The 10,395-nt window shown below is 40.6% G+C and overlaps 2 protein-coding genes across 6 annotated transcripts in view; one reads left to right on the top strand and one right to left on the bottom strand.

The window, feature by feature from the left end:
* Positions 1-514: 514 nt before the first annotated feature.
* Positions 515-6,625, bottom strand: pigp (phosphatidylinositol glycan anchor biosynthesis, class P). Of its 3 annotated transcripts, none has more exons than XM_031807471.1 (5): positions 6,601-6,625; positions 1,932-2,019; positions 1,675-1,747; positions 1,350-1,468; positions 515-1,063 (listed from the first exon to the last, which is right to left on the bottom strand). In XM_031807471.1, the coding sequence occupies exons 2-5, from the start codon at positions 2,011-2,013 to the stop codon at positions 951-953; spliced, it is 387 nt and encodes a 128-aa protein (XP_031663331.1). In that variant the 5' UTR covers positions 2,014-2,019; positions 6,601-6,625; the 3' UTR covers positions 515-950. The 3 variants fall into 3 exon arrangements, with proteins under 3 accessions (XP_031663331.1, XP_020319855.1, XP_020319854.1); XM_020464266.2 differs by lacking the exon at positions 6,601-6,625 and adding an exon at positions 2,117-2,252; XM_020464265.2 differs by lacking the exon at positions 6,601-6,625 and adding an exon at positions 2,107-2,247.
* The window catches only part of dyrk1aa (dual-specificity tyrosine-(Y)-phosphorylation regulated kinase 1A, a), a 47,559-nt gene continuing 39,658 nt past the window's right edge, over positions 2,495-10,395 (top strand). Inside the window, exons 1-8 of one of the 3 annotated variants that reach the window (XM_031807465.1) lie at positions 2,495-2,682; positions 2,768-2,843; positions 3,008-3,050; positions 3,605-4,627; positions 5,268-5,353; positions 7,432-7,526; positions 7,608-7,666; positions 7,810-7,967. Coding sequence is in view for 2 of the 3 variants with exons in the window: in XM_031807464.1 (XP_031663324.1) it covers positions 7,444-7,526; positions 7,810-7,967 (241 nt within the window). In the remaining variant the exon portion in view is untranslated. The remainder of the gene's footprint in view (positions 2,683-2,767; positions 2,844-3,007; positions 3,051-3,604; positions 4,628-5,267; positions 5,354-7,431; positions 7,527-7,607; positions 7,667-7,809; positions 7,968-10,395) is intronic. The other 2 variants (XM_031807463.1, XM_031807464.1) reach the window with 2 other exon arrangements.

Raw genomic sequence — 10,395 nt, 5'->3', positions numbered from 1 at the left:
CTGACCACTGGTACTTCCTGCTTTTTTGCTTATAAGCAGGAATCAGGAGGATAGGATTATGGTCAGATTTGCCAAAAGGAGGGCAAGCTTTGTATACGTCTTTGTGTGTAGAGTTAAGGTTGTCTAGAGTTTTTTCCCTCTGGTTGCACGTGACATGCTTGTAGAAATGAGGTACAATGTATTTAAGTTTGCATGCATTAAAGTCCCTGGGCACTAGGAGCACCGCTTCTAGATTAGCATTTTCTTGTTCGCTTATGGACTTATACAGCTCGTTGAGTGCGGTCCTAGACCCAGCATCGGTTTGTGGTGGTAAATAGACGGCTATGAATAATATAGATGAAAACTCTTGGTAGGAAGTGTGGTCTACAGTTTACCATGAGGTACTCTACCTCAGGCGAGCAATACCTTATATCATGCAGGTATGTTTTAAGATTAATACCATTGATCAACAGCATATCCCCAGCCTGGAGTCCTATATAAGTTAAACCAAAAAGCACAAATACAATAATTAAGATCAGTTCACATGGTTTTAAAACAAGAAGATAATGAACATATTAACATGAAAATGTGTGTGAAGTTTGTGATAAATGTTACAAAATTGCATCCAAGAACTTTCTACGGAATGCTCTTCTTGAGGAGCTTCTGAGATTTATTTTTCAGACGACTTGTGAATCCAGGCCCAAATCATTTATACCACAAAATGAAAATTCCAATAAAAAAAAAGGAAATAATTTGAAAGACATTTACAATAGGGGGGAGAAAAACTGTAGCTCTTGACAAATACTAAATAAAGATCATATGAGAAAACACTTTTCCATCAAGCAATTATCTCTGCAGTGCATATAAAACACTGCATCAATCATCTATTTGTTAATTTTCTTAGTCAGCATCCTCACTGAGGTAATGCCATACTTTCTGGTCCCGTATTCACTTTGCGATGAATCTGGTTGTCATTGTGGTGATAAATAAAAAATTCTGTTCACTTCACTGATGGAAACATCCTTTAATCTGGGTATGGCCCTCTTCTGGCAATCATCTATCCGCTGACCTCTGGCATAGACATCTGTTCAACACAATAAGGTAGGCTATAGGTTACAGTGAAAGTTACTAGACTAAGAGAGGCAGATATTAGAAAACAAATCCATGGTACAAAATCCTTTAGCACTAAAAACTTCTAGGTAGTAAATACTGTCATCTGTTAGTCTAATTGTCTTGTGATATACAATTTTGGAGTTCAGTTTCCTTTCTCGGCCATGACTCACTACAAAATGTTTTTATTTTCATGTCAAATGGGACTTCTTGGTTTAAAACCAGTCCATACAGTCAGTCTCCAGCTGCCTGATGCTTACCTGTTATGTTGTCCACTGAGCTGAGTGGAGCAGTGTTAATCATGTTCACCCCAAACAACATGACTATACAGACTACTACTGCAGCCAGCAGATAGATTGGCACAGCAACAGCCCAATACCTAGAGAGACAGCAGACGGGATATAAAAAAATAAACTCACTCAGGACCATCATGGGTAATATACAAAATACAGGTATCAAGGAAAAAGACTAGCAGATTGTCAATAAGTTCAGTAATGTAGCTCTACCTGATAATGTATTATTTGTCTATATGGATTGTTAAGTAAATCATAAACATGTTCAGTGGTCTCATTTCAATTGACTTACTTTTGAGGCCAGTAAGTAAGCCCTATTGAATGAAGCCATTCATCTGGTACATAGGCCCACACCAAATACAAACCTGCAGAAGGAGCAGAAAAGGGTCAAAAGCATAAAGTACATAAAACAATTCTGATTGACACTACATCTGAGAGCACATTTGGCATTTTCACATAGCCTACAGATAATAATATGGCATTGAATCCCCAACTTCAACAGTAATTGCCTTAAACAGACTAAACATAAAGGACATGACTGGGACTTACAGAAGCCAAATTGTGAGCCAAGGAACAGAACAAAGCCGTAGATGGCTCTTTCTGGCAGGGGGGAGGGAGAATTTTCCACCATGACAATCTGAATCCACATAGAAAATAGAGATTAGATAGAGTTAAATATAACACAGCTGAATTGATTGGTTGTAACAGGCTAGTGTATGATTACATATATTCACCACAACATCAGCATGCTTCGTTCGAAGATACAGAGACGATGCGCTTTTTCGTAGGGCTAGGAAGGGAATCTTCTAACCATCTTCATTATTTTGTTTCTCGACATTCCGGAAGTGGATGTTGGTAACTTTGTCATGTGACTTTGTCATGTGAACGTAAACTAGGAGGAATGGTTCCACTAGCTATACCGTAAAAATTCATTAAAATATAAATGTGGTTTTAATTTAAGGTTAGGCATAAGGTTCTGTGTGGTTAAGGTTAGGTTTAAAATAACATTTTAAGAAGACACATTGTAGAAATAGGCGGGATTTATGACTGTGCTTATGTATGTATGTATGTATGTATGTATGTATGTGAGCAACATATTAGAAATGCAAGGAACGCCTCCTTAATGAACATGTTGCAAAACATAAAACAGATTTACAAATAATTTCAAGAAGTGAACACTGGCACTTTTTTTTTTTGTAGCTAGTGTACTTAAAGGTCGTGGTGTCGAGATAAAGTAGCTGAATATTGTCTCGCTGCAAAGCGAGGAAAGAACGTTGCGTAGTTGCTAGTAAGCGAGAAGGTGAGGTTCGATGCTCCGGGCAATCAGATGTTAGTTAGCTACTGTGTATTGTCATGACTCCATGATGACATGATTCTTGTTTCAGACTTACCAAAATGTCAGATTCATACTCTGGTCCAGAGTTTGTGGACTACGATGATCTCAGACACGGGGCAAAATGTGTAAGTAAAAATGATGATTGTTGACGTGTCATTAAATATGAATGTAAGACCGAAGGGAATACTTATAGTATACATTTTGAAAATGGACTCTACTAGTGTTATCATGTAACGTTTGCAATACGTCATTAGACATGACATTATTAATAAAACTTTTCTTCCTCAAGATCTATGTCAAAAACAGCCCCTTTGTAGCCCTGCAACCTCCAGGTAAGAAGTAGCTAGTACTAAGACTAGCTAGTTGATTGCTCATAGTACTGACAGTGTGTGGTGGTTGGGAATAGGAATTGGGGCTGGACAGGTGTGACCCAGACCCTCCACTGTTGGAGACTACAAATATATCCATTCAGAGTGGGGGTGGCGATTGAGGATCAAATGGGATTGGGGGTGGGGGTTCATCTGTATAACTTCATTGGGGGTGGGGGTTCATCTGCATAACTCAAATTCTGGTTTTGGTGCAGATGATAAATATGAGCGATGGAATAAAATCCCTGTCAGTTTGATGCATGTATCTGCCTTTTGGTATCACATTCTGCTTTGTCGAGAGAATCACAACACCACATGCTGGGCTGTGCAAGTGGGCTTCCTAGATTCAATGTAAGAATTAGTTTGAGAGTAATTTAACTCCCTGCCACACATTCTTTATTCCTTAGTACAGTGTGTTAAGACTCAAGTTCTCATTTCACCTTTCCTTCTCTAGTGTCAGCAATGACTTGAGTCTGAAGAGACTGCACACTCATGCTGCCATTTGTTTTCTCTTCCAGTTATTAGAAGATCAGACAAGGCATATGATCTGGATAAGCAATACATTTAACTTGGTAAGTTAAACTTGGTATGCATGCCTTTGCCCCCCCCAAAAAAGCAAATATGATGCATAATCACTGCTTCCACTTGCTCATATCTTACTCCATTTTTAGAGCAACATGGTTTCTTGCCCCTCTATTTTCTATTAAGGAAGTATCCACGCAGCAAGGTAATTATTCATAAGAATACAATAATGTTCTCTTCATGCCTGAGAAATGGGGCACAATGCTCCTTAGTGTTTGTGGAAGCCAAAGGGTAGGGTGCCCATCTTCATTGGTTAAGAACTCCTCAGGAATCTATTTATACCCTGCTGACCTGGTATATACCCAGGAGAAAAGGAAACCAGAATGTCCTGTTTGGTGGTGGTAAATTTGAATCGCTGCTTTCATTGGAGTCATTCGTCAACCTGATTTGTCACATGGAATATCTAGCAACTTGATGTCCCATTATCACCCATTGCCAATTGGTGTGTTGTCCCTAGCGCTGGGCGATATGGCCAAAATATAATAATGCCATCATTCTGAAAAATATTGTGATATTTTACATTTCTTAATAGTAAAAGTAAAAAATAGGCTTAGTATGTAGCACATGACCTTAACATGGCATCAAATTAATAGTAAGTGGTTTTAATGGGCTTTCTTCTCTCTGTCAGTTTGGTCAAAACAAAATCAAAGTATTCTTATTTAACACTATCAAAATACCTTTTATAGTGGGTATTGTAGAATTTCATACCGGTATGTGGATCCATACCGGTATACCTTAGAATACAATATATCGCCCAGCCCTAATTGTCTTATGACGATGGTAAGGACTAAATCAGTGTTTTGTTGATTGATAACTTTCTGGTCAGCATGTGCTCGAGGTCCTGGATGACACGATATGCTGGCTGGAGCAGACAGGAGAGCCCCGCATCAAGCAGCAGGTTCAGGAGCTGGGCCCCAGAGGGAACTGCTTTGCTGCTCTTCAACTCATCTTCGCTGAGTGTAAGAACCACTGAGTTAGACAGTGTCCTCCATTGCTGTTCATATGGTGATCTGATGATGTACTGTGACTGTTTGAGCCTCAGACCAATCAAATCAAATTGATTTATATAGCCCTTCTTACATCAGCTGATATCTCAAAGTGCTGTACAGAAACCCAGCCTAAAACCCCAAACAGCAAGCAATGCAGGTGTAGAAGCACGGTGGCTAGGAAAAACTCCCTAGAAAGGCCAAAACCTAGGAAGAAACCTAGAGAGGAACCAGATTATGAGGGGTGGCCAGTCCTTTTCTGGCTGTGCCCGGTGGAGATTATAACAGTACATGGCCAAGATGTTCAAATGTTCATACATGACCAGCATGGTCAAATAATAATAATCACAGTAGTTGTCGAGGTTGCAACAAGTCAGCATCTCAGGACTAAATGTGTTTTTATAGCCGTCTTTAACACATTATTAACCCATTGATGCCCAGGCAGGGTTTAGTGGTAGTTAGCATAGAGGGTTGAAAGGTACAACATGGTAGGTAGGTTAGAGGCTGAAAGGTTACTTGGCAATAAAATGTCACATGGTTTATCCTACTCTGGAAACTTGGTTAGCAGTGAATATGTTCCAATATGAACATCATTAACCTCTTCTCTCATCAGATGCTCACTATACACAGGCCATGGGAGTCAGTAGAAACAAATGTATGTGAGAGCTTGCCCAGGGCCTGTGCCAGTGTTTTATTGAGGTAAGAAGCCTATATATTTGATATTGTCATCCTTGAAGGGCCCAATGCCCTCGCCTAATTTTATCTAAAGATATAAAGATGGTCACAATTGTGGTAATCTGTTTTAGAAGATATACTGTCTTTTTGTAATGGACTAAGTTGATCTTTATGATTTACACCAGTAGATTAGCCCGTGAGGGGTCCAATCTTGCCCACGGGTGACTTTTAAACATTTTTTATACATTTATTTTAGAGAAAAAAACTCAATGTACTTTAAAATGACTAAAACCAAATCAAAACTATGTACATGTGTTGGATCGACAGTGCCTATAGAAAATCTATACATTTTTCACATTTTGCTGCCTTAATTTAGTCCCTTTTTAGATTTAATTGTATGTTTTTCCTACAGATCTACATAACCTACTCCACATTTTCAAAGTGAAGAAGTTTTATAAAATGTTTTCCTAATTGCCTCGCTGAAAAATAAAACTATATCCCAGGGTTAGATTTTCAGAATACTGAGGTGGGTTTTTCTGCATCATTTTACCTGGGCTTTGCTTCTTTCATATTTATTTTGATCCTGAAACTCCCCAGTCCCTGCCCATAACATGATGTTGCTGCCACAGTACTTGAAAGTAGAGTTTCACTGTTGTGTTGGATTGGATTTGATCCAACCCTGTAGTTTTTAATTTAGGCCAAAAAGTCCATTTATTTGCTGTTTTGTCTTGCAGTATTAAGAGCCTTGTTGCGAACAGAATGTTTTAGTGGATTTTTTTTTTTAACACTGCTTCTTTTTACTTTGTCATCAAGGCCAGTAATATGGAGTGAGTACAGTGTTGATCTGTTTGTATTTTCAAGTATTGTGGTGGCAGCGTCATGTTATGGGTATGCTTGTCACCGGCAGGGACTGTGGTGATTGTTAGGATGAAAATAAATATGAAAAGAGCAAAGACCAGGTAAAAAGGAGGATGGAGACTTATCCAATTATGGTATTTCAGATTATAAAAAAAAAAAGTAAAGTGAAAGAAAGTTTTAAAGAAAATGTTCTTTTAAATGTGGGTGTTTAGGTCTATGGGAAAATAATCTAATGTAATCCCTTTTTAGATGTAATTTTAAGGCTGTAAAAAGTCAAGGTGTGTAGACTTTTTCTGTGTCCAGCTTGCTAATAATTAGCTAAATGAAAGCTAGCCTCTTTGATGTTAAACATCTTTGATGTTAAGTCTCCAATATAGTGAACTTTGAGCAGTTCTGGACTGGTTCAGACTGACCTTTTGGTGTACAAAGCGCTCTGTGAATGTTATAGGGTCCAGTGCCTTATAGTGCCAGAAATCCCCATCTGTCCGCTCTTCGCTGCCACTCTGTTGGCGGAGCTGACCTTGAAGTGTCAGGTTTCCCACCCAACGTTTGCGTAGGTAGTGATGTCACATTTACTGACCTATCCAGGCAAAGAATCGATTTGCTCTCCCTCTGAGCGGCGGAGCCCAGCCTGGGAGACGGCATATGAAAGGGGACAGTCTAGCAACTCCCAACAGTTGTGGTTTCATCGCTGTGATGTTCTCAGCTGGGGACAAAATGTATTTGTGCACTAAGCTGAAGTAACCAATCTGTAGTAAGTCGTTTATCATTTGTTTGTTGCTATATTTCGAAAGCATTTGTCATATTCCACTTTTGAATAGATAACTTTTTTTTCTTCAATATTTTCATAATATTTTTACTATGTACTTGAGTTTGTCCTCAAGTGAGTAAACCTCAGCAATTGTGTAACTATTTTCACCAGAAAGGTGAGGTCCAGTCCTTTCCATAACTATGCAGCATTACTAAGTATTGTTTATGGCCATCTCCATTTAGGGGGATATCTGTTTTGCGTTGTCATTCGGTCAGGGGGTATCAAATTCTGAAATTGATGGGTGAGAATGTTAACAATTTTCAGTACGGCCCTCCCTCCAGACTGCGCTGAAGACCGACTGCGGCCCCCGGGGAAAAATTAGTTTGATGCCCCTGATTTACATAAACCCTCCTATGGATTTACATTACATTTGTGTTGACATATGTTTTCTATTTCAATTTATTTTAAGGTACTTTTCCCCTTATTTCCTCAGAAAAGTGAAGAGATGAAGGCTAAAGGAAGTGATCAGTTTCAGAAAAAGAAGTATGATGCAGCAGTCAAGTATTACGCAAAAGCCATCAAATATCAGTAAGTGCTATTTTTTTTGTTTTAAAGGCCAAATGCAGTCACATGTGATTGTCCTGTTTTTATCTCTCTCTCTCTATCTAGAAGTTTGATGTAGAGCTTGGATCAATCAGAACCTCCCCTAATTGCCGTCTACAGGATTGGTATTCTTAGTTGACTTTTTCCACATTTTGTTACATTACAGCCTTATTCTAAAATAGATTGCATGTAAAAAAAAAAAATTATATATATATATATATATATATATATATATATACACTCACCAAATTCTCCCGGCTGTACCCAGGGTCCCTTGCCATCCAAGATCTCCTCCCAAGTCCAGGAGTCTTAAACCCGCTGCTCCTGGGTACCACGCTGCTTGGTCCAGTTGTAGTGGGGGTTTCTGTAACTCTCGTCCTCTTCTTCTAACGAGGAGTCGCAAGGATCGGACCAAAGCGCAGCGTGGTAAGTGTTCATTGTGATTTTTAATACGAATTGTGAACAATAAAACGACAAACGTCCTGAACGGTGAAATAAAACACAGAACAGAAAATAAACACCCACGAAACACAAGTGGGAAAAGGCTACCTAAGTATGATTCTCAATCAGAGACAACTAACGACACCTGCCTCTGATTAAGAACCATACCAGGCCAAACACAACATAGAAAACGGAACATAGACAACCCACCCAACTCACGCCCTGACCATACTAAAACAAAGACATAATAAAAGAACTAAGGTCAGAATGTGACAGACTGACCCTCCACCTCCAAATCGATCCTGCTCCAGAGTACAGGCCTCTGTGTAACGCTCATTCCTTCACCGATAAACGCCAATCCGACCGGTGAGACAAAACCATGACTCGTCAGTGAAGAGCACTTTTTTCCAGTCCTGTCTGGTCCAGTGGGTTTGTGCCCATAGGCTTTGTTGTTGCCGGTGAGGACCTGCCTTACAACAGGCCTACAAGCCCTCTCAGTCCAGCCTTTCTCAGCCTATTGCGGACAGTCTGAGCACTGATGGAGGGATTGTGCATTCCTGGTGTAGTTGCAGTTGTTGTCGCCATCCTGTACCTGTCCCACAGGTGTGCTGTTCGGATGTACCGATCCTGTGCAGGTGTTACACATGGTCTGCCACTGCGAGCGCGATCAGCTGTCCGCCCTGTCTCCCTGTAGCTCTGTCTTAGGCGTCTCACAGGGACCCTGGGCATCTTTCTTTTTGGTGTTTTTCAGAGTCAGTAGAAAGGCCTCTTACTGTCAAAAGTTTTCATAACTGTGACCTTAATTGCCTACTGTCTGTAAGCTGTTAGTGTCTTAACGACCGTTCCACAGGTGCTTGTTCATTAATTGTTTATGGTTCATTGAACAAGCATGGGAAACAGTGTTTAAACCCTTTACACTGAAGATCTGTGAAGTTATTAGAATTTTAAAGAATTATCTATGAAAGACAGGGTCCTGAAAAAGGGACGTGTCTTTTTTTGCTGAGTTTAGTTGCAAAGTAGCCAAAAAAAGTAAGTAGTTGCTAAAGTTGTCCTTGAGATTCGAACACACAGCCTTTTGGTTGGTAGACCTTTTTAGTTTTTTGCCTCAAGTAACATTTTATGTCTTCTTGATGCACCCATCCCGTTAGCAGGATCATTTTCGTCAACATCCTCTGAATTGCAGAGCGCCAAATTGAATTGCTAAAAATATTTAATTTTCAATCTGTGCCTCTCTTTGTCTATAATTACACCTCATTAGCTACATTAAGCTGCAGATACAGAGAGGTTTACAATCACCGTTTTAGTTTTTTTTTTCAGGTGGCATGACAATAAAAGGGGTTGTTTAAGTCCACAGGTGATAAGCGTGAGGCTCGGATTCATTCCTTCTATTATTTCGCTCTTCACCACGGTGTGAACCAGAACGATTCACTCTACTAAAACAAACAATTGGAAAATGAGGCAGTCTTACATTGCACCAACTTAACTGTCCATAGTGGTAGAGAGTGTTCACCCCTTGGACATTGGGTGCTGAAGTTTTTCTCATAAGTTTCCTAATCTCAAACAATTTGTTATTCTTCAATTTGCTAGCTCAATAAGTAAGATGGCTAAGAAAGTGACCGAGACGTGATAGCTAAGCCGGGTTCTCTGAAAGATACTCACGATTTATGTGTAGTTTGTCTCGGCTTGGAACATGCTCAGGGAGCTCTTGTTCGAACCAGTCTGTGTACGCATTGCCACCTACTGCGCGCGAACTCCATGGTAAGACGTGTAGTATTCTTGAGGAAACTTGGAGTTACCAACAGCGACTTTCCTTTCCCGGATGCCGATACCTCGGCTGAGATGGAGGTTCAGGAAGCCGGAGAGAGACTTGGGGCTGTGGTTGGAACAGGTGGAACTAGCATCCCAACAGGGCGATAGTGAGACAGCTGGTTACATACAGGGCCCAGGTTCGGATGATGACTTGGTGTCTCTGGACGGCTCCGGGGGGTTCTCAGGTGGCGAAGAGGACTTAGTTCCGGGACAGCCGCCTCCTCATGCTATCTAACACATAGTTCATAGAACTGTGCCGCACGGCGGCTTTGTGTTTGGAGGTGAAGTGGCTGTGCCCAGCCCCACGGCTGAAGTCATCAAGATTCAGTGGAAAGTGCCTGCTCCCTGTGACTGCCATAGTCAAGCACCACCATCCCATTTCCAGATTTTGTAGAAGAATTGACAACAACCTGGTCCAACCTGCATTCAGCTAACCTGATGCAGCATGGGTGTGCCACCTTCATGGATCTGGAAGGTATGTAGGGGGCAGGGCTGGTGCACCCGCCTCTGGTGGATGGCAAGCTAGCTGGCTACCTAGCTCCGTTGGCTAACAAGGGCGTGGGTTATGAGAATCCTACGCTCTCTAACAGGAACTGTCTCTTTT

Source organism: Oncorhynchus kisutch, linkage group LG28 (genome assembly GCF_002021735.2).
Source record: "Oncorhynchus kisutch isolate 150728-3 linkage group LG28, Okis_V2, whole genome shotgun sequence".
Lineage (NCBI taxonomy): Eukaryota > Metazoa > Chordata > Actinopteri > Salmoniformes > Salmonidae > Oncorhynchus > Oncorhynchus kisutch.
The sequence above is the reverse complement of the archived record's forward strand: the minus strand, read 5'-3'. Positions and strand labels throughout refer to the sequence as shown.